The following is a 25,601-nucleotide window of genomic DNA, read 5'->3' on the forward strand; positions in this document are numbered from 1 at the left end:
TACCGACTTAAATTTCCCACTCATTCTTCTTCCTTTTATTCTAAATCCTTTACTGTTCAGGCAGTTCGTCTATGGAACTCACTACCTACCTCTATTCGGTGCGCTCAAACTCTTGCTAGCTTCAAAACCTCTGTTAAATCTTACTACCTCTCACTTTAGTACTATTTTCCTGTGTTCTCTCTTCGTTTTCCTTCGTCATTTTTTTCTGTTGTATGTATGCTGTTAAGTATGTGTATGTTATGTATATATTTAATTGTGTATATATTGTATATATGTATGTATATATTTGTATGTATATATTATATATATGTATATATGTATATGATCTATATATGTTTGTTATATATATATATAATAGTGCGCCACCTACTCTTTGTCTTTTTCTCAATGTCCTCTACCCAAAGGTTGTCTGGAAGAGATTGCTTAGCGATAAGGCCGCCTTTTGTATCACTTCTCATTAATATTTACTGTATTTGTTATTTCTCTTTTTATTTGGTGCAATAAAGTGTAAATAGATAAATAAAAAATAAATAAAATAGCATTGTCCTTGATTCTTAACCCAGCGAAGTGGGCGGCCGCCTTTAACCTACATTCTTGCTAAGACTAATAAAATCTTTGAGCTTGGTAATTGCACATCCGATCATTTAGTTATAGATGTTGTTACGATCGTTGTAACTGAAGAATAATAGGTAGTTGTTACACTGTTATCTTTCGTTCATTTATCTATTTATTTAGTAGAGACGAGAGCTTTAAAAAGTGTATGTAGTTTTTTAAGTCATTAAGTCTGAGTTATAAATAGTGCGATTAGTGAGAAGTGTAGACTGAAAGACGATGTAGTGATAAAAATTGAAAAGGGAAGATTGCGCTGGTTTGATTCTTTGGAGAGGATGGCTGAAAGAATAACAGAAGAGATTATCGAGCACCAATGTGTGACGACGTCAGTAGGTATAGCCCTAGATGGACGAATATCGACCAGATAGGTGACGTGTTGAAAAAGGATTGATTTAAAAGTAATCTTAACTGGCGATCTTGTATAGATTAATGAATGAGGAGGAAGCGAAACAACTATCATCCTATCCCTTTTTTTATAATATACTCGTATTATAAAAACGTCAATTTATTAAATAATAAAATACTATGAAATTAGGACATCGTCACCATACTTATTGTGAAAAGGACGCTTCTTAATAAAGGGCGTGATTCACTTGCATCTATATGTATAGGAGTAATACAATTATAATTCGAATAAATACATACTTAATTTTCAGAATAAACTGCGAACAGCAGCAGCAAGTGAGAATATTAAGTGTCCGTGTCAGTTAGAATATTAAGTGTCCGTGTTTACTCTAAAAGGGTCAATATCATCTTATGGTTGATTATGTTGAACTTAAATAATTTTCTGCATGCGATGCTTGTGGAGGTAAATAGTTTTGATTGCATGACCGCTGCGTATAAATTACTGAGCCTATGAACATAAATAAATAAATGATTGACAACTAGTAGTCTGCCTTGAAAGAGGGTTTTGAACATTATACAGAATAGCCTATAAAATAATAACCTAAATGTATATTTTAAGTTATAAAGTAATTGGAGTTTTTATATATTTCTGGAAGAATATCAATCGACACAGAAGAAAAGTGAAGTTCATATTTGATACTCTATTACCAGTATCATTAGATATAAAATAAGTAGATTATATCTTCAGTAAAGGTTTCGGAAAACATTTAAGACGGTATAGGTCACGGATACTTAATACATTTTTACGTCTTTAGTTATTGTACTTGATTAAATTTTGTAAATATAAAAATTGGTAGGAATAGAATTACAAGACAATAATATTATAGAACTTTATATTAAAATACGATAATGTCCTTGAAGAGACAATAGTCAGATGAATTGTGATTTATTCTTATACATTGTATATTTTTACAAAAAAGGTTCTACTTTTTTATTAGAGCACTATATGTGACCACACTATCCTGAGGGAACACAGTCGACAAAAATCCATGAATACGAAAACCAAAAAGAGAATATTCAACTCTCTACGGTTGACTGAACTATGTCGGACGGCTCATTAGGTGCTATATTTGCATCTAGGAAAACATAAGGATTAAATATACTACGAATTTTCACCGTGCGATTTTTTCGCGCGTAGAATTGTGCGCATCTATATACGCATTGCGTAAAAGCCATACGAAGAAATATCGCAACATTTTTTATACTTCACCGTTGCAATGACTGCTTAAATACGCGTAAATTAAAGAGTAAAAAATATAATTCCCAGTTGGACGCTTGTTAGTACGGAAGGCTAACGTAAGGCTAGTTAGTTATTGTCTTTTTGTCTCATGTCAAAATATTTTCATTTTATCTGGTAGAAATCTGAAAAGGATGCCAAGGTTTTTACGTGTACAGGGCAAAACCATTACTTAACACTGAAAATGTGTTTATTAAACATGATTTTTTTATTCGCACATTCGTTTTTTAGTCTGTCGTCGGGCGTTGGGCTGATCATTAAAAACAAATACAACATATTGTTCTGATGATAGATGTCATAGTTATGATTATTTGATAAATAACTCTTTTAACTGCATATTTTGTTTTTGTGTTGTCCAGACACCGACACAGTGGTCGCTGACGGCTCACGTAACGACCAGCGACCATCAGTCAATTAATAAGACGTGTCAATTGCAGCTCACTTCTATTTTAAGAACATCGGGTAACGGCGAACGAAACACTCACTTTCTATCGGGTTTTAATTGTTATGTGCGAGTGGTACTCACACATGCAATTTTACGTGCTGCTATGTTGTTCATCATTTACATCGATCACGGATTTGTTTTTCATTTTATACGATATAGTTCCTGATGTGTCATTCGACGGGACTAGCTTTCATTATTGGCCTTATGTTTCTAGGACATATGATTAAGATATTGTAAATTGCTCTTGAACACACCTTTCCTACCCATTTTCGATAATGCGGATATTGTATTTATAGAATAAAAATATAATGGGCTTGCTTAAAATGTTATAGTAAAAAGCTAGCTAGATTAATAGCTAGCTTTTTTCTATATAAGTTTTGATAGGCAGAATCAATTCTATTACTATTTAACATTACTTTTTCTACAGAACTACATTAATTGTTATGTCACAAAATTAATTATATAAATATAAAAGTTACTGTATTATATAAGTATGGTAGTTACTAATTTTTGACAATTATTTGCTGTTCGGTTTATGTTTAGTATTGGACTGGATCTCAAGAAAAAATACGTAGAATCACTTCGAAAAAGTTTCCTTTTTATATAACATATATGGTTAGATAGAAGGCTACTGTTTCCTTAAATATCTAGCTAAAATTTTCTCGTCACTGTTGTTTCATACACGGTTTGTAACGTAACTATTCGATAGAATTCACGTTTTTGGCTTTACTCCAAGAATTATGCCGTTCATAAACGTTTTATAACAGAGTGTAACATTCTGGTTTCCTGTTTATGTTATGTTCAAGTACGGGTTTGCTGTATTTTTTTATGTAGACATGGTGAATGCTGCCGATGTTACGCCTCGCTGCAATGACTAAGCAATAAGCTTTGGGCTAAGCAAGTATCACTTTTCATATCTTAGGTGAATAATATATCTGTACATTATACTATGTATATCACATAATACATTTATTTTTATTGACTATAAAAATTAATTATTATCTTTATTGACTATAAAAAATTGAAAATAATTTAAGATTGCGTTCCTTAGTCCGCGTCAGTTATCCTCATGATTATGAAATAACAAACAAAAAAAACACCAAACTGAGACCAAACCTCCTTTTTTTTTTGTGGTGTTACAAATTGGCATTAACTTATCATCTATTAACGTAGTGTATAATACCTGTATGCCCAGCGTATCCCGTTAGCGCAGGCGTACCATACCATTTTCACCCATTAGAAAAAAAAAATACCTGTATGCTTATTTTATACAAAAGGACTTTGTGTCATGTTAGTCTAATAAAAGTATAATGCTTTTTTTAGGTTAATTTGCATAAAATTAATAAGAGCTTAAATACCCTTAGATAATTATATGCAATAGCTATATTTTTGACAGATTTTGATAGAGGTAACTATATACACTTTATAAGTATATAGTTCATAGCTTTCATGTAATAATGAGTAGAAATAATTATGTTCTGGTTTCGTAAACATCAGGGTTAATAGAATAGATTTAAAATTTAATTAAAGTGTAATTTAAAATATAGCAGTATGTAACGAGTAAATAATTTTTAAATGTATAACTGTATCGGAAATGATCGGGATAATATTTATAGTAGACGTAAGAGATATTTTTATTACGAAAGTAAGTTATCGATAATATGTTATTTCTGTGCATTTCATTTTTAATTTCCGTATAGAATGTCGATATTAACAGGCAATCAATTATTAAACACACGTAAATATATAAGTATGCTGTTTATGTATAAGTATATCATTATTCAATTAACATACTTTTTTGAATTGCTAATCGTGGTATTTAATAGTTATGTATGATGTGCAGATCCATGCACGCACTGTCTTGCCTCTTTAATGTTTTGAATATAACCTACTGTAACAGTCAGTGGACTAAATTTTTTGTTTTTATACAACTTAGAATAACAAACAAGCTGACGGCCCACCTGATGGAAAGTGGTAACCGTCGCTTATAGACATGAGCAGTACCATGGACATAACAGAGTGTACTGTTTCGTTCATGATACCCCCCATGCGTTGCCATTCCTGAGGACTCAGGTGTTTTTCCTCTGTACCCAGTAAATTCACGCCATATCCCACTCTTCAGACCGAAACACAGCCATGCAAACACAACTGCTTCACGGTAGAAATACGAATGGGAGAGAGGTACCCAAGGAATCGATTTTTGTATAAAGTCTCCCTCTGGTAGAATGGAATGTTGAATTTTGAACACTTATTTATTTATTATTTTTGAGGAAAGCTTACAGCTATAATAACAAATAATATATGTCTAACCATAATAATAATAACTAACTATCACTAATTATTTATACAGTCTAGATAATTAATAAGTGTGCAAACTCAGTATATTTCTATTTTTATATCTTTGTGAAGTGGCATTACATTGGTCGCAGAACCGGTGACCGTTGTGAAACTGTTGTGGAGTAAAGACTGTATTTGGTCCAACATGGGCCACACCACACCACACAACACGGAATACAGAGCCCAAACTGTTGTGATATTAGTAATGATTTATATAATTTTTTCAATAATATCACGGATTCGCGGTTGCTGCTGAGGAATATTTCGCTTAAATACCCTAAATTGAGTATTCGCACCAAACGCATTTATCAATTTCAATTTGTAAAAAAAACTAATTATTGCAATAAATCGTTTCTTTCTTAGTTAGAACCTATTGTACGCATAACATTCATAATTGCTTTATTAACTTATTTAATTATAATCTTACGTGTATTTTATCTGTCAAAAATGTTAATTAATTTCATTAGTTTTTTTTTTGTATGTTTTCTTTGTTATAAATATCTGTGTAAACTTTATTGGTTGATAAATTATTTAATAGTATTTAATAATTATTAGTATTTAATAATAATTGTCTCATATGTGTTGTTAAAGCTATATGTTTGTCTGCTTAAAAAATAAATAAAATAAATCATACTACGGTGTGGGGCACCCTCTAGCTTGAAGACATGATGATTTGTGCATAATTGTTGGAATGAATGGATGTGCGTATAAGAGTGAACAATATGGCGCATCTTGCCGTAAACCTATGTCCAGAACTTATGACTAACGATAATTTTATGACTGGTGAAATAGTCGGTTGTAAGTTTTGAGGCCACAAATGTAGAAACGTGCGGAAAAATATAATAATGAATCTTTATGATGATCCCATTTTTATTACAAGAAAAAATTATTCAAGATTTTCGTTGTTAAGACCTCAAATGAGGTTCATAACAAATATTTTATTATTGTATTTTTTTTATTAAAACTTCAAAATCTTTTAACTATTATGTGCTAAAGAGATTTATATATCTGTCCGAGCGTTATGTTTTCGTAATAAAACTAATGAATTTATTTGGATATTTGGCAGAAAGAGATCTTGAATATATTTCTAAATTACACGGAGATTCCATGGTTCCTCAGGTTCCGTGTAATACGATGAAAAATTTTACGCGTAAACTAGGATATTATACAGTTTTATATATTTAAGGTTTTTGCATAAATACTGTTATTGTTATGAAAAATAAATTTCCTTTAATTTTAAAGGCTCCACTAATTATCATGAAGTTTGATATGGAAAAAGACAGACTTATTTTTACCTCGATCAAATGAATATGTTCCGGGCACAGGCACAGCTAGTAAAATATAAATGAAAATTATATTTTAATATATTGAATATCTGATCGCTATTATTCGTTGTATAAAGTGTACTCTTACATTGACGCGCGTGAAATCGAGTGGAAGTAATTATTATTCCACGCATATAAACGTCATTATGAATTAAGGATGTAGCCGAAAACTTTGTTGTTACGCAATGTGATAATTCTGCCTTTGCTAAACTTATCTTTATAAGTCAGAACACATGTACTATTGACACAAGATATTATTTCACAATAAATTTTATGACCTGACAGGTTTCGTCGTATCAAGGCATATCACCATGGCTATAAACTTCCAAATTCCACTAAATAATAAAAATCCCCAGCTTCAACAAAATAAATCATAATAGCCCAGCAATTATATAAGTTGCAATAATTATATTTAAAAATTATCAATACAAAAATATATACTTTTACTATCGTCATAGTACGGTAATGTCTCTACTTACTAATCAAAATCAGAGCTTATAACTTGATATGATAAGGACGCTTATCATATTCGAAACCAATGAAACGGTTAAATGTAACATATATATCATTAATATTTACATTTATTATTATATATTATTTTACTTTTAATATAGTATTTAGATAGTTTTACAAAAACTCAAGATTAATTTTTTCGTACGTAGATAGATGAAAAATTGTCAGCAATAAGATTTTTTTTATATAGAATGTTCGTTATATTTGATTATAACATAAATTTTGTTTTTTTATTCTTGTTGTTTTTTTTTTATAAATCTATTTGTTGAGTATATAGTAGTACATGGTGGATTAATACCATAAAAGCATTATCTTCGTAACTTCTTTATGGACTGCAAACATTTATAATCAGAATAATTGTGATTAGATTAGAGTTTTTTAGATTTGAATCATTTACTACTGATTATTTTTATTAATAATGCAGTTTTTAAATTGTTATTTAATAAAATACTTTATTATTCTTATTAAGTATAATACATATATAATATATAAAGCATAGACTATAAGATTGTGTTCTACAAAAAAACCGACTTCAGTTGTAGCAATAGTATATACGAGTATGTAATGTTGAAATATGCTCTAATTTCAATTTATCTCTGCTGTGATTCGCAAGATTATTTAGTTTCATTACTGCTAATGACACATTTATATTATTTTACCACGTTCAATGTTATTATTCCTTTAAAAAGTAGGTTACAATCTAATTTAATTTAGCTGTTGGTAATTGGTCATGGTTAGTTACGGTATAATTTTAATATACTAACACATAGTAAAGGTTATTCGTAGGAAGGATGTACCTTTAATAATAATTACATTAATAATGAGGAAAAAACGAAAGATAATTAAATGTTTGTTTACTATTTCTTTATACGTATTATACATGGTACAAAAACAGTAAAACGATATATTTTTTATACCATTTATATGATTTCCAAAACTTGATACGCAATTTTTTACATGGAGTTTTTCCTCTTGTTCCTTTGAGAATTTACAATTTGTAATAGTAATTAATGAAAATACTAGTTTTTAACCGCGGCCTCATCCATGTAATCTGTATATGTTTATTGACCAGAATAAAAAGTAGCCTATATCCTTCTTCTTGTATCATGTATACTAAACATATATACCAAATCTCATATTGATTGGTCAATTCGTTAAGGCCCTATAAGGTAACAAACAAACTCACTTTGATTTTTATAACATTAGTAAGGATTAGAATTTGTTATTAAGTATTTTTTATACTTAGAATGGCAAATAGTCTGCAGTCTATCTCATGGAAAGTGGTAACTGTTGTCTATCACATGAATGTCATCATAAACATCACAGAATACACCGTGATGATCATGGTTCCGTCTCCAAAATAGTAAATATTATATTTTATAATTGTATTTTTTTTATTTTCTGGTATTCCTAAATGGTATCGTACGTGCAAATACATACGTGCATCGTGTCGGTTTTGCAACGCGGTCGGTCGGGCCCATCAGGTGCGGACTGCACTCGCCTGCAGTTGCATAAACCTATTGCGAAACCCGTATCGCGGTCACTGCCGCCGCCATGTAGTTAAGGGCACCGCCGCACCCTTCGCCACTTCATTATAGAAATGTTACCACAAAAGAAGTTTGATTCTATACGTAATTAGCTGTTTCCTGCGGCTTCGCTCGCACGAAGCGATAAATGAAAAATCCTTTGTGTTAACTTAGAATATACTCTGCCCTTTGATTTTCAAATATAAAACTTTTAAATATGTTTACAAACTTTTACAATTATAATATTAGTAGGATTTAAGAGTATGCTAAGCAAGAACGACTTTAGTGGTGATGAAATGTAAATTACCAGTATACAACTGGAATTGGAAAAGGTGTTGTGTAAAATACGTACAGAAAAAAATAACGTTATGTTTATGTTAAAATCCTTCACTGTTATTTTTTCATTGTGAATTGTAAAAGCCAGTCAAATTAGTGATCTAAGAGGGATGTGCAACTTCAAGAATATTCAATGCGTGATTGATCCGAGTGTTTTGATATGAAAGTTCCGTGATATTAATGTCTGAAGGCGGTGGTAATGGTTATCTGTTAGGTATCATCATCATCATGTCAGCCGTTAACTGTTTACTGTTGAACATAAGTCTCCCCATAAGGGGCGTTATTAGGGGCGCAGGTTAACAACTGCAGTTAGGAATTGGTGATGTTTTAAGAGGAACGCTGCTGCCCATCTCTTGACCATTAAATTCCCTTAGTTCCTTTTTATAACACTCACGGAAGAGGCAGGGATCGTCCATTCTATGCCGGGACCACACGGCGAATCCTGTTAGATATATCTCAAGTGATTTCATATTCACTTACCATAGACGCCTATGAAGGCATTGTGTCGTGCCTTCATAGGCATCTATGGTATGATGAGTGATATGAGAAATGTTCAATGTGATGACGGAGTAAGAATATAATATATTACATAGGTACTGCAATGACAAACATTAGATACCGTGGCGAGGTTTATCAAACAAACTCCTATAAGAATGCTAAGGATGTCTTGTAAATCGCTCAACAAATTATTCTTTAAAAGAATTAAATGGAAAAAATATGAAGAAGTCTGACTGAGTGGAACACCAATAAAGCATCCTGTAAATTACAATTTTGTTACATAGTTAGGTCACCTGTGATTTGAGTTACTCAACCATGAATCATGATCAACGACCATTATGTTACAGTCATTAGTGGTCTCAATTCAAACTCGATTGACCTTATATACAACAAATGTTCATTGGAATTATAAATTTACAATTACGTGATTCATTTATATTATTTACTAGTGATCTGTCCCGACTTTGTACGGGTGCAATTATTACATAGAAATTTTCCGTAAAAAAATTTATGGACAGTTAACCTGTATAAAAATCCGTCGAGTGGTTTAGGAACAACAGACAGACGCGGATAGGGACTTTATTTTATATTGTTTTAATTAAAGATGTAATTATATATATATCTAATAAAAAAAATCTATATTATTATAATAGTTGTTTTACAGGTAGGTCTACCCTGTATACGATAAATGGTTTCATGTGTATTATAAAAGTTCTCCTAAGTAAAAATTTGTTCAAATTGTAAAAAAAACATCACTTTGTTTTACTGCCATGATTATGTATGAAATTTAAAGCTAGAAGCACAATATTTTATGTTATTGTTAAAGTAGTGTTAATTGAATATAATAAATTATGTTTAATTGTTACAGAGAGTAACAACGTGTGGCCCGCCTTGTGGATCAACGAGTGCCAATGCGGCCGCAGGATATGTCCGTCGCCTGGCATCTAGTCTTCAGAGCACAAACACTGGATCATTACCTGACTACGGCACACAGATCGTCGACCCTTATCGTTTACTTGAAGATGACCTCAATGGAATATATGAAGATATCCGAGCGGTGAGACATCTAGGTCTAAAAACCAAATCATTAGGTTTTAAGAAACATTTTAGAATCATCAATATGGTTTGAGACGCGACAGAAAGAAAGAGTCACCGTGGTCACCAGCAAACAAACTGTTCGTGGCCACGTGTGTGCAACATAGAGGAAACATCGAGTGAGGTAAATATTTTTATTTACCATCGTTAATTAGTTCGTGTTAAGATCTGACAAACCATATTGATAATCTGTACATTATAATAAAACTAATTAGACCGTGTCTGCGTTTATCACGCGTATACTACTGGATGGATTTAGTAATATCATATAGGCTACCTTAATATAAATATAAAAAGCCCCCCGAAAAGTCTAAAATTATATATACGAAGGATATTTTGGATTTTCATTTATTTTATTGCAAAAGCATACGAAGATAAATTACATAGGCGTAAGTTTTAATAAATTTAAAAGTGTTATTAAGAAATATTTATTGAACAAAGCCATTACTTAAGTGACAAACGATATGGAATTAGTTGATTTTCACGGGCTGAATGACAATGTTATTTTAAACATAATACATTTTAATAAAATCAAATTTGTTAACTGCGATTTAAAAGAGTAACTTTTGAATTTTTTTTGGGTTATTCTTAGCAGATGGCAGCATTCCAAACCTAGCAGTAGAATTATAAAAGGCGACGATTTAAAAGAGCTTGTAAATAAGTCTATTTGGTTAAAGTTTTTCTTGTTTTATTTGTTGCGGTAGTGCAGCAGTAAAGTAATCTAATATTTTAAAATTATTGATTAGTAAAATAACTAACTATTACTGTACGTATTTTGGCCTAGTGTGATAACTTAGATCTGTAGACTAAACAATAAAATTAATATTATACTGTTATTTTATATTTACATTCATGTAAATGTAATGTAGGTTATGTAATAGTTATTAGGTATGTATTACTAGCTTTAACCCACGACTTGATCCACGTGATCGGGATAAAAAGTAATCTATGTTGTTTTCCATCCCATATCGTACATGTATAGTAAATTGGGATTGGTTCAAACTTTACGGTGCTAAGAGCTGCCGAACAAACTAACTTACCTTCACATAGTATTAGCAAGGATTACATATTACAGGTATTCTATAGAAATAAATATAATTCTTTATTCAGCCTTTAAGGTGGCTTTTGCTCATAAACATCTTTAAAGTGTAAGTTATTGTTTAGTCGAGACTGTTAGAATTACGTATACAATTATGTAAAAACAATAAATACAGCATATTATTATGCAGGCAAAAATACCGCATGTCTTTCTGTAATTTATATAGAAACTAACCTAAATTACTGTTTTCAAATTTTATTTTAAATGATTAAGAATAATTTACGAATCGTAAACAATGCCATTGTCCTTTAAATGTAAATTAATAAATTTTCATTTATCAACAAACATATCATAACATAATGCATTACGAGTTATCAATTGACTATTAGTTCATGGTCAAACTAAAATTGGCAAAAATGATTGGTGGACGTTGTGTTCATTGAGTGGCAAGTGTGTCAAAGTCACAACGTGTTAGCACGCGGCTGGGGTTCGTTTGTTTAATTTGCACATCGTTGATAAGTGCACTGTTTACTATTGATATTGACGATTTATTGTTTATTTTATAATATTAACCGTATATCACGGCTTTACTCGCATGAACCAGGTTAAACAGTCTGCTGTTTTCGAGAATATTGTCTATCTGGGTACCAAATATGAAGACAAAGCATCATCTACATAAATTAGGCAATTGCATTCAGACGACCTCTATACTTGTTTGTTCCCTTCGTGGAAAAAAATTCTTCGTGGTATTTCATGTGTCATTTTGGTCTTATCACTGATTTTTTTATTATAATTATTTTAATTCTGCTGCCATTAGTATGTGTGTGACTGCCAACACTTGAAGATTGGTAAAATTAAACAAAATAATCCTAATCAAATAACCAGTGATATGGACTTCTGCAATATAACACTTAATTCGGAAAAAAATTATTGTTTTAAGTTGAGTCTAATTGACTCCGGTTTAATTTTGATTCGGAGTGCCTCCATCTACATATTTCAGATTAACATATACTATGTAATCATAATTTATACGACCAATATCGCGGGATATAAGGAGTATTTATATTCACGATTACACCGTGTTTGTGGTGACAACTACTTGCTTGCCTACTTTCTGTTGGAAAACTCGTATAAATCTAGGTCCTCCTGCGAGAATGGTGTTGCTAGTACATTTCTAAATGTTTATTTCTTGGACGTAGTATTACCGTATCAGTTGGAATGAAGATCGTTTTTTCTTAATGTTGGGAAATATTTTATAATATGAATAAAGATTGAGTGACTAAAAAAAATTGTTGTCTAGTCTAGTAAATTTAGTATTTAATCGATGTTATTGTTTTTACGCAATTCGACACAATTGCGCCTAAATAAATTAGTAAAAGTAAACTAGTAGTTTTAATAACTTAATTCATAAGCGACTTCGAAAAGGAATAGGTTAGTAGGTATCTTCGACAAATTTGAAGAAATATGAAGTTGATAAGTTTTAATTTCTTGCTAATCTCGTATAATCTTACTTGTTATATCCATATTTCTACATTTTATAATAAATAGACTGCTAAAAAAATTATATTAAATATTTTTCTGATAATTATTGTATATTTTATGAGTTTTGTACCCTATTGACTATACCGTTTACTTATAAATGGACAAATTGTAACTTTATGTCTTTATGGAATTAACACGTAATAAATCTTTAAATGAACTAGCATCGTCATAGAGGGCGTTACATTTAATTTGAATAAACACTGCAATGAATGAATGTTGCGATAGGTCGAGTCGTGGAAAGTGCGCCGTGTGAAACTGCGCGAAACTTGAACGTTGGCCTTCTTTCGTGTACATTTAATAGTTTTAAGAAAATACAGAAACAGTCGAATGATAGTAATGTTATTGATAAATTTGTATTTGTTGAGTAGTGTTGTTATTGATGAATTTGTATATGATTAAAAATTATTAGGTGACTATTTTAAATTTAAAGAACGTGTGAACTGGAAAATAATTATTTAAAGTAATTTACTTAATATATTACGAACTGATTATAAATGAGTTCGATCTACAGAAAATTCTGAGATTTTCTAATAAAGTCATAGTTTACAAAGTCTCAATGATAAAAGTTCGAAGCGTGTTGTGGTATTCTTTATATCCGACTTTTACTAGTAATCACTCAATACTAAGTAAGTAGTAATCTATAAACAATATAATTGTTTATATCGTATTTGGATTATTACTCGTATAAATGAGTCACATAAGGAAAAGTAAATCATATCATCAAATTTTAGGTAAAAGGTACAGTAACCACGCTATATTAGTAAATCGTAAATTTTTAATCATTCTTAAAATCTGGTTGTTAATTTAAATTTATCTAAGTAAATTATTCATCGTTTATACCTACTACTCGTATTCGTGATAGATAAAAATTCTAATAGAACAAGTTAAGTTTTGGCGGATAAATATAATACGTGTGTATTTTGCTTATGGTTGAAAAAAAAATGCGAATTGAAAAGCTCCTTATTTTTCACATTGCTTAAAAAGATTTAAATACAATGTAAACTGTTAGTAATTATGTTGTCTAATATATTATACAAACATGAAGAAATATGTACAATATTGGCATGTGGTTAGTAATATATATTAAAACATCTTTTAACGTGGCTTATTTAGTTAGGTTCACAGCATTTGATTCATTGACGAATATGTAATATTTCTGTCTGCAAATTTTAAGAGGGCGTTACGGTTCGTACAACAAGTAACCTCATAAAATCAAATTTTAAGGTATGGTACAACACAGATTGTTTGTTTAAACAAGTACATTTTGTTTTTCAAAGAAAAGTGTTTACAATTGTGATCAACCATTGATGATCGAGATGTTACACATTTTGATTAAAATTATTGTATTTAATGATAGTAATATTAATCGTGTATCTATAAGTAGATTTTGATTTGTAACAAGCCGATTTTTTTCTCCGAAAAGAAAAACAGGAGCTTTAATCGGCATAAAATGATATGGGACCATGTCGGTCTTCACATTAAATAAGTTTTAAGAAGATACGCTGTCAACCTAATCAAATTGCATTTCCAACAAAATTTAATGAAACATATTATCAATTTAAAATAATAATTTCCTATTTTCCTAATTAATAAGTGTAATTAAGATAATGGGAAATGATTACAATTAAAATTTTAATTGATTATTTTTATCATATTCTTTGAGTAGCATTTTAATGCACTATAAAATCTTTTTTAGAATTGTCATTCATAAACAGGTATGGGAAGTTGTCGCATTTGCAAATTCTCCAGATTAACTTGTTGATTATTCAAATTTGTTGACTTTATGCTTCCGTTTCAATAAAGCTAAATAATAATTTTAGATTTATACAAAATTAATATGGAATTAATATGAAGACGTAGGAATATCATAATAAACCTATTAAATAAATGCTTCCTAATTTGTGAAGACATTGCCTAAAAAAAAGAATATTATAGATTTGAAAACCTCCTTTTTTATAAATGGACTTTAATTAAAATATATTGAAAATATATTTCCTTGTCAAAATTTCTGAGACAAATGTGGACTATGTTTTAGAAATGTTGATAAGGAAGTATATTTCTTGATGTTTGCATAGAGGAAATGTATATTTCCTCTTATTTGTGTGGAAGGTCAACTTCCTTAAAGGTGACGCTGGTCAGTTTTTAAGTTTAAAAGATATGCAAATGTAAGCATAATGTAATTAGTTATGAGTGCAGACATTTACGAGAGTTCATAAGTAAACGTCACGAAATTATGTCGCAGTATAACTGAAAGGTTCTAATAGAAAATACACATTATATAGGCATTTAGATATAACTGCACATACGAGTACTAAATTGTAAATATTCCATGATTATTGTTATTTTAAAATTCGCATTATCATCGTGCACAATTTTTAAGCGACTACCACAAGGTTCTCAATTCGTCTCTATTTTTTATGGATATGTTATGGGATTTTATCTATAATTTTAAATCGTTCTTAATAATTCTTTATTTAGTCGATACTGTTTACTTCAGTGTTGGATGCGTCATAATTTTGTGACTATTTAACTGCTTATTACGAAGCTTTTACTTGTAGACACGACTCAGTGGGCTAATTGGAAATTAAAACTATTTCGTTTATTATCGATGTGTTTTATTAAGATTTGAGTTGCTATTTGTTTCGCGATTTTAGTGAGTAAAAGTGTTCACTCAAAAAGGTAATGTGATATTTGTATTTCAGAAATATCTACTTATAGAAAAAAATATCGTATTCGGATCTATCGTACGCAAAGCTAATATTTTAAAACGGCAAAAATTACGTATTTTTATATCTGTATATAATTTTAAAGATGATTTGAATTTAAGTATGAATATTTTATTTGCAACAATAGTAGAATAAATAGAGCAACAGTCGACGCAAAAGACATGCCCTTCTATGTTGTAGCGAAGGCTTGTAGGCAAAGGTCGCTGACGCGTTTGTTAGGGTTATTAGTAACGCGTAGTATATTTCACACGACTTTGTCTACACACATTAGCTAACACTCAAAGACAAGTTGAATTATCAAGGTAATCGCTGTTAAGGTTGTTCCAATCTTTAGTGCAAATAGAATACTATTTTTTTTTTTTCATTTACATAAATTATACAAAATTGTATTAAAATTGAGAATCCCTTTTTTTTTTAAGTCAATTGAAAAATGTAAATAAATGCCCTAGCTACTATAAACCATATAAATTAATGTTAATTTTTAAACTTTTAAATATTCTGTTATATGTATTTATACAATATTTTGCGTATAAATATTTGGCGCATTTGAATTGGTAATCACAAAGGGGAAGTCATTAAGTGGTGGCCGAATTATTTTTTGACTAGAATATTTTATAGTTATTTATATGCATATAACAAAACAAAGAACGACAAGAATATATACACGTATATGTTTGTCAATTCTATAATAAAATATTATAATTTTTAGTAATATATTTTATAGATTGTCTTTGAATGGAGTAAACCTTTACCAACTTGCCAAAGCATTCATTGGTTGGTTATAATTTCTAAGTTAACGTACACTGCAATTTATCAGTACATCTACTTGTAATAATAAAGAATTTTTTGAAACAAAGTAATAGTTTCGTGTACTATGTATATTAGAATGATTAAGTCAACATTTACAAATAAATGTTTATATTCATGTAATCAACGTAAACATGTGTCCTTTATAGTCTCAAACATAATTACATTTAAAGAGTGCAATTATGTGGATGCATCCTGCCTACACACAATAAAATTGGTTTACGACAATAATAATAGTTTTAGTAAGATTTTGCAATACAAATACCGAGAGTCACATTGTCTACGAATGCGAGAAGATGCTTGCGTCAAGCTTGTGCCAATTTCGGTTCGGCTTGACGTCAGTTTCGTCATCTTTCTAGGTAGGATATATATCATTCGGTCTCTTCTATGTCTATAATTTATTACTACATACACTCGTATTTTAATCAAGACATTATTAATTAATACTTTAATGATAACAAAAGTTATCGAATAGCTGTTTTGGCGATGTCATAGTAAATATTACCCATTTCGAAGACAGTGCGACTTTCTCCAATAAATTTTAGGGTCACTTATATACACAATATTTCCAGAGGTTACCTTATAAAGAAACGACACAAAAAACACCTTGGAAATCACAATATACCGTCTAGTGAATTTATTTCCATTTCTGAGAGTGTTTTTATATTATATAGATTTTTCCTATTGTCAGATTTTACACTGAAATTGAATGTATTAAAAAAATAGACTTCAATTTTATTTAAATTAATATGTAACGAACATACAATGAAATTAGAATCCTTTCGATTAAAAAATATTTATCAAACTCTGTTTAAAATTAACGAAAGTGTTGCGAAGCATACTATATGACGTAGCATTGTCTACGAAAGCGTAGCGCACCTACGCGTGAATTAGTAATTTTGTTGAATAACAGTATTAACTAACAAGATGTGTCCTGGTGTTAAGTTAGTATGGAAGTTTTTCAGCCCATGTTCCTTTGGGAAAAATGTTTAGTTTTTCTGGTAGAACATTACCTTAACCGGAGGGCAATGTTTTCAATTTTACTCTGTATATAATGTACAAAATACTCAATCCATTGAATGTCAAAATTTGTAAAAAGTTTGTTATAAAATTTTTAAGAAAATTCTATGTCAGTTTTTTTTTGTGATTTTATCACGCCGAATTGTTTGTACCATGTTTTGACGATAGAATGTAAACTTAATTCAATTAAATGACTCAAATGACTGTATGTAATTTGCTTGTCAATTTTGGTCCCAAATGATAATTATCCGTGTCGATTTTTTTAAACAGTTTATTCAATATATTTATATGACAGTACTTTTATCTTGTAAGGTTTATCTAGGTATCAACGTGTCGCTGATATATGCAATTCTTACTATATTGATCAATATAACTTCATCGTTTTACTTCATCAACTTAAATTTTTATTTGGAATTTTTATATAAAATTTTGTTAATTCTTACTGTTTTGTGTAATATTGTCTATTATCTAGAGAATTGTCAAAAGCAGTTTTACAGATGGTATTTTTAAAAAGGTATAGTCTCGCACTATACTTTAATTATAACTTTTGTTTTCTACACTTTTTGGCAGTTTATTATCAATAAATTTTATAACATCAAGGCAAGTTGAAGTACTTATGGTGCTAGAGGTACTAAAATCTTTTATTCATAAAGTGCGTAATTTCGTAGCCTTACTCATAAAGGCTACGGAACTACGCACCACCTAACAATACCCATCCGAAGCTACATTTATTTCTCAAGAACATGATCTCATGTGATAAAATCTGAGATTCCAGGGTCATATAAAATACATTTGCATACATTAATATTCGATTATGTATTCTTTCTTTATGATACAGGGAAGATAAATAAAACCTGCTTTAGTTTTTTAACTACGCATTTAGGCTAGTATTACTCGTAGGTGTATTCTCGTAAGAAAATGTGCTGTAAATAAAACGAGTTTCATTTCATTCATTGTTAGATATGTGAAGATATATAAAGATTACAGCATACATTGATCTTATAGACTGTTTGATTTGTTATGAAATAGAGATAAAAAATAGATAATTTTATATTATGTAATACATTTTTTTATGAATTATGTCGAAATGACGAGTGACGAGTGGCGTTTGAGTTTGAGTAGCCTTATAAGACATCTTGAATATCTCATCTAAATCGTTTTTAAGTAAGCCCATGTCATAAATATTTTTTTTAGGGCGCTGTGCTAGGATTGCATTTGATTTTCATATTTTGGTTACCTTTTTTATATGTTTTTTAAGGTCTATAGTAAAAATGTTATGGAAAATTAGTAGCTATTAGTGACCTTACAATTTTAAAAAAATATGTTCTTAATTAGATTACATTTTTTGTTTGTACATTACACACAATATATTTTATTTATAATATATATATATATATATATATATATATATATATATATATATATATATATATATATATATATATATATATTGATTCCATACAAGTTTTATAAAGATTTTATATTTATTTTTTGGCCATTTCTATAAAGGGGGTTTATTTTTTCTATAAGACACTAATTATATGTTATGTAGATTTTGATACCAACTCGACTGTAGCTTGTTTGATCTACAGGAGCTGGAGAAGAATACAAACCAATCAGAATTGAACACCATAGCTACCTACTACTTCGATGGCCAGGGGAAAGCTCTAAGGCCAATGGTCGCCATACTGATGGCGAGGGCCGTCAATTATCACGTTTATGGGGAAAATAGGTAAGTATGTATACCATATTATTATTCAATTTGATATATCATTTTCTTTTACTGATTTATTTTTATATTCTTTTTATATACTTGTATGATTAATATTTATTTTTAGAACGACACTATTTGTGACAACTTCGACGTATTCCAACTTAGGTATTACAAAATATTTTTGCTAATTACTATGAAAGGCTCTGATCTAAGTTATTGTTATATTAAAATTATTTTATTGTACAAAATTTTTACGATCTTTTCTCAGCATGTACTAGCATTCCGAATTAGTAGAATCATAAAAGTGACGATTTAAAACAGCAGGTTATAGTAAATATATAAATATTGCATTCTTTTCTAGATACTAATTTCTAGATAGTAATAGAAGGAAATCTTGTGAATCACGTTCCTGTGGATTACTAAAATTCAATTCTTAGCGTCTACAGTGCAAGACTAGATTTCTGATTAGTGTTTCTTTTATATTGATATTATTAAAATCCGGTTTGTACCTACATTATTATACCGGTCTAGACAAGACTTCAATTAGCAACAAGGACTTAGTGCTTATTTCATCTGCTAGATCTCTTCCTGGTAAATTAGGAAGATAATTCATATACTTAACATCTTTTTATTACTTTTGTCATTAAGTTTTTCCTGAAGCTATAGAATAATGCCTTTTTTGTGTAGCGTGATCTTTTTGTTCAAAATATTAAAATTATTATTTATTTAGGTAAATATATAATACTAGTATGTATACAAGGATGTATCATTATTATAATAATCTTTATCCATATATTATCATGTGTTGAAATTGTAATACTCGATCAGGGAATATGGTTTGCATGGAATATTATATAGCTTGTTTTAAATATTAGCTATACATATTTGGCCTTTTTATGTACAAGTATAGAAACGTTGGCGTGGTCACCAAAAGCAAGAAAAGAACAAATATTTAACCTTAAAACACATTTATTCGGGATGAGTGTTGTGATAACATAGTCAACTGTGTTCAATGAGTTCATTGCTCAACTATTTTGTATTTGGCAATAGTTTGGGATTGCAGTCGATCATCAAACCGCACGCTCCATAGTTCAATGTCTCGTTGTCGACCTTGGTGTCTTTGGCGTATCTTTTCAAAATTGAACACTGTCACGTTTTGCCACAGGCTATTTAGTTTGGTTATTTTTAATAAGTATACAGGGTCAAGTCAATAGTATCATTCTAAGAGAATAGTCTATCAGCAAAATTCAATGAATTCCCCAGAGGTACATGGGACAACGAACGATAAAGTTTTAGAATTTTTCATTAATATGAAAAAAATATTAAATTATAATAATACAGCGTGTTTAATACACGGCGTGGCCTAACATTATTATATTCATTGTTCTTATGTACATGTAATGATATTGATTTTGTCCTGTGGTATGAATTTTTTTTTTTAAATGATACATTAGTTCCATTATAATCATCTTTCGGTTCATAAAAAAGAAACAGACTTCCAATAAATGACGAGAAGTTCCGTAGACACATTAGATTCAAAATATTTAGAGTTTCGAACATTACGCAATACGGTATAAAATACGGAGGAATTGAGAACCTTCTTCTTTTGGAAGTCGCTTAAAATAATTAAATATAGCCAGTATTAGGTCAACACTAATGAAATATCAGATATAGATACGGTTGCTATTCGTAAGTATCCCTAACTATATTAATGCTATTTCTAGCCATCTTTTAACTTCGCGAGCGTAGTTAAAAGATGGCTAGAAATAGGTAAAAATATAATAGGTTTGTTTTATTTTTGTATTTTTATTCCATTATTATAGAAAACTATATATTCTTTATTGCACTTGCAAGTTACATATAAAATAATGTATTTATATATATATATATATATATATATATATATATATATATATATATATATATATATATATATATATATATATATATATATATATATATATATATATATATATATATATATATTATTTTAATATGAAACTTCTGTTTCTCTAGCAGTTTTAATCGCCGACGCAAAAAGAGGGATGTTATAAGATTGACATATCTGTGTGTGTCGTAGCTTCTAAACAAATAGATCGATTATAATTTTTTTTGTTTGATAGTTTTGTTGAAGTTGACGTGATCGAGATGGTTTTTAGTTGCAATTTATGAAGATCTGTTTAGGTCTTTCAAGGTCATCAGCTCGGGAGTTACTTAAAATTTAATTTTATATTATTGTTGCTACTGTTGAGCTTTACGAATTAAATCAATCCATATTCTAACAATAAATAAAACTTTATTTTTATAACATTTTATTTATAAATCTTGTGGATTATAGAAAATTCTGTGACACGATATTTGTTCACGTTAATCTTTGAAACCGCTCGATCGATTTAAATAAAATTTTGTATATGGGTAAGTTTGTTCTAACTTGAGAGATAAAATAAAATAGTTATAAGAAAAAATGGAATCGGTAGGTGGTGGTTATTCGTTAAGTTAATAGTTAATAGTAGTTGTTAGTTATACGTCAATAGTTTAGTCAGTTTTTTTAATTAAAATTATTGATGAAGATTACAGTAGCCAAAATATTTAGTACATTGCGTTACTGTATTTTCTTGAATAAATTGCGAAACTCAAATATGAAAGGCTAGATACAAAAAGCGAGCGGAAAGTACCCGACAGACCTTATTATGTAAATTTATGTAGATAAATAATCTTGTTACTTTTCATAGGAATGCACCTAGGGAATCCCAGTATTCCAGTGTCTGGTGATTATTTTAATAAATGAATACTTAAGTCTCTATTAAACAGTAATCTCACGTGTTCCCCATGATTCGTCGCAGCTTGCCCTTACATGCTAGGAATATTTATACTAAAACACGATCAATGCGTTATGATAAAACTGTGTGCAGAATTATTTAATACCCATTTTATAACATGCGATTTGAAGCATTTTTAGACGATAAGATATTTTAGTTTGCTATTTGCTCGACTACATATGTAAGAAGTGTAATGTATCAAAAAAATGTGCAATTTGTTAGCTTGATGTATGGACGTTGTTAAATTTATATTAATTGAAGAAGCTTTGTTTAAACGAAGTGAAAAAAATATGACGGCCATAAACTATCAGATACTTGTGAAGTGTTAGAATTGGTATTTTTGTAATATTGCTACGTCTACTTAGGTATAGACGTCTTATATTATAATTTTGAGTTTCACACCTTTAAAGGTACCTAATTTGAATATATAAATGTATAAAATAAATGTGACGGAAGTTATATATTAAAAATAAAAATAATTTATATCAGACAAAGAAGTCTATATTGTGTTACCACTGGATTACTTACTGTATTAGTAAATTTTTATTATTTTTAAATTCAGAGAGGGATCTTTTTGTTGCTATCAATTATTGCTGTTCACTGCGTTTCGCAGAAAAGTCGCTACTGTGATTCTTTTCTTTTACCAATTGTTAAAGCTATTGAAAATTACTTCAATAATTACAATTACGGAGCTATAGAGTAAAAGTCGTAATAGAGGGCAAAAGAGGAAGAAGAAGACCGAGGAATAACTACATGGGACAGATAAAAGAAACACTAGGTGTCATGTCGTATAGGGAGATCAAGGATATGGCCTGGAATAGAGCTGGCTGGAAGAAGATGCATGAATTAGTTGCACCGACAAGAGGAAACTCTTAAATATAAAGAAAGAGTAATGCGAAGTGAGATTTGATCTTCGCCGTATTTTGAGATTTTTTTAAACAATCTACAAAATGAGTAGATTTTCAAATACTCAGAATGTTTTTGTGTGGATATTACGCGATGTCTTTCTCAACTATGAATATTTTTTGCAATCGATAGAGAATGATGATAAAGGTCTCTCGTGTTGATATCATATTAATTTTGTCACGATTGATGTCTCCTTTATTGCTTAGTAAAATCTTTATTTATTATTGTTAAGGTATTCTTTGATACGTAATATTTGTCAAGGGGAAAGACATAGATTGCATTTTATACTGGTTAAAAAATATGCCTCGAATATGGAGACGAAATCGTGGGTACAACTAGTAGTATATTAAAAAGATAACCTCTGATGCACTGCCTAATCCTATCTGTATCGAGAATTTTAAGTAGTATAAACTATCATAGAAGAAAATTTTTTGTTACGTACACGCGAGATGAGTAAAAGAAGACATTTTTGAAAATTAATCCCACATTGTATTTAAAAGAAGAAAATGAAAAATTCTAATAATTTTTAAGTAATACATAATTAAGAGATTATGTGTTTCTGTATTTCATTATAAATTTAATAAATTATATAATTATAAAAAGTCATATAATTGATTGTGTAAACGAATTGAATGATTTATAATAAGAAAAGCCACATGACATTAAGTCGAATTTTTTTAAATAAATTATTAAACTTAATAAATTGATTATATTTGTACTATATTATTTTACACTTAGTATACCATAAAAATCTATTATCTATGATTTTATATAGTCGTGTGTATTAAAATATATAAACAGGTCGAATTCAGTTAGTAACTAGCTATAAATTGTTGATAACATTACGAGTAAAATGTTTGTTGAGGCAATTGATAAGATAATTGATCGTATTTATTACCTATATGAGTTCATTGGTCAACCATCATTATTTTTTGAAATTCAAGTTTAAATTCAGTTGATACGCAGTTAATTTTACATAGTTTTAAGTTTTGTTTGCATCATTTTATAATCTTTGTAAAATGTAGTCAGTAAAAAGCAAATAAATAATTAATTTCATCATTTTTGTTACTTTTGAAAGAAAAATAATTGTCTGGTTTTTCATTGTAAATAATAAACTAATTTTTACTTGTGTGTTGTGTGACTAACGTATAATAATTGACTGGGATAAAAAACAGTCTGTTCTTCTTCTTTACAAATAAGAGATAACAGACAAACTCATTTCGAAAATCGTTAAAGGTCCTAATATTACATCTATTGCAAAATGTTTGCAAAGTACCTACCTATGATTCTCGTTTCATAATGATTTCTTTTTTATTGCCTTTGTAATGAAGAATGATGCACCTCGACAAATTCCGGTAACCTCGTCGTGACCTTATTGCTCGTTTTTACTAACTTCAGAATAGAATTATTATGTGATATCTTCTTCTATTATGAACCGATTTTGATGCTGAAAGAGTGTATTCTTGTGTTAGTCCCATACTCATTGCATCAAATTGAAGTCGGTGTTATTTGTAAAAATTTAGTTTAACTACTCATATTTTTTCGGTGATAGGATAAAATTAATAAAGGAAGTAGGTATTATATTAAAATGTGTAAATATTTATTTGTTTCAGTGCACTGCTGCCTTCTCAACGGCACGTAGCAATGATAAGCGAGATGATACACTCGGCGTCACTGATACACGATGACGTCATCGACCAGAGCGATTTCCGACGCGGCAAGCCCTCCGTCAACGTGCTCTGGAACCACAAGAAGGTAATGACCACCTTCTTAGATCATGATATTGCGTAATCTAGTCACATAGTATCTGTGGAGACACAGTGACCTTCATATCAAGTCCTGTTAATGGATAATTTGCAATTTTGGTTCACCATAGTGTAAATAAATTGGCGTCTCATAAGTAATGTCGATTTTCGTAATAAAAATTTTATTAAGTCTCAGTAATTTTTGATCATTTCTCTAAATTATTATTCTTATTAATTTCATTTCAAAGGTAGACAAGCTAAATGAATAGTTTAAATGAAATTTATAAATTAAAGTTACTTTAGAATATGATAGGACTATATATAAACTAGAATAAAAGTTTCCGAAAATCAAATAAAAATGTCTCTTTTTTTTTCATTTTGTAAATATCATATCTCGTTAAGACAATTTTTAAGTGACACAAACATTTTAAGTATGTATTTTACTTTCCTTTATCACACTTACTGTTTTTGTCTACCGTCGCCGTGAGATATTTTCTTCATAAAAAGTGTGGACAATGATTACGAAAATCGTATTATGATCTTAAAAGAAAGAAAAAGTTAAATCATTCGCCACAAATGAAAAATATGTAAAATTAAAGGGAGACATATTTATGGAGTTTTAATATATTTTAACATATAAAAAATTGTTTTAAATTTTCACAACGTTGCTACAATGAATATTGTAATATTAGCATACGAGTACTTTTATAAATACGGTGGCTTAAGTAGATTTCTATAGTTAATTGCTCGCTATTTTATGTTTTTCTTTTTTTCTAAAAATAAGTGATATTTATGACAGAATATTGATGTAAAATTATGATTTTTTTTAAGTATGTATATAGTAATACACATAACAAGTTAGCATAGCAATAGAGATAAAAATAAAATGAACGACAGTTTATTGGCAAGGTTCTAATTTATGCTGATCATGGGCAGATATTTGAACAAGTGTCC

The 25,601-nt window shown here is 29.5% G+C and overlaps 1 protein-coding gene across 1 annotated transcript in view; it reads left to right on the forward strand.

Annotated features, from left to right (window-relative positions):
• Window positions 1-25,601, forward strand: part of LOC113515495 (all trans-polyprenyl-diphosphate synthase PDSS1) — a 62,298-nt gene that overhangs the window by 9,812 nt on the left and 26,885 nt on the right. The window contains exons 2-4 of the mRNA XM_026899722.3: window positions 10,103-10,291; window positions 19,056-19,195; window positions 24,516-24,657. Coding sequence (XP_026755523.2) covers window positions 10,103-10,291; window positions 19,056-19,195; window positions 24,516-24,657 — 471 coding nt within the window. The remainder of the gene's footprint in view (window positions 1-10,102; window positions 10,292-19,055; window positions 19,196-24,515; window positions 24,658-25,601) is intronic.

Source organism: Galleria mellonella, unplaced genomic scaffold (genome assembly GCF_026898425.1).
Source record: "Galleria mellonella isolate WM207_F2 unplaced genomic scaffold, CSIRO_AGI_GalMel_v1 utg173, whole genome shotgun sequence".
Classification (NCBI taxonomy): domain Eukaryota; kingdom Metazoa; phylum Arthropoda; class Insecta; order Lepidoptera; family Pyralidae; genus Galleria; species Galleria mellonella.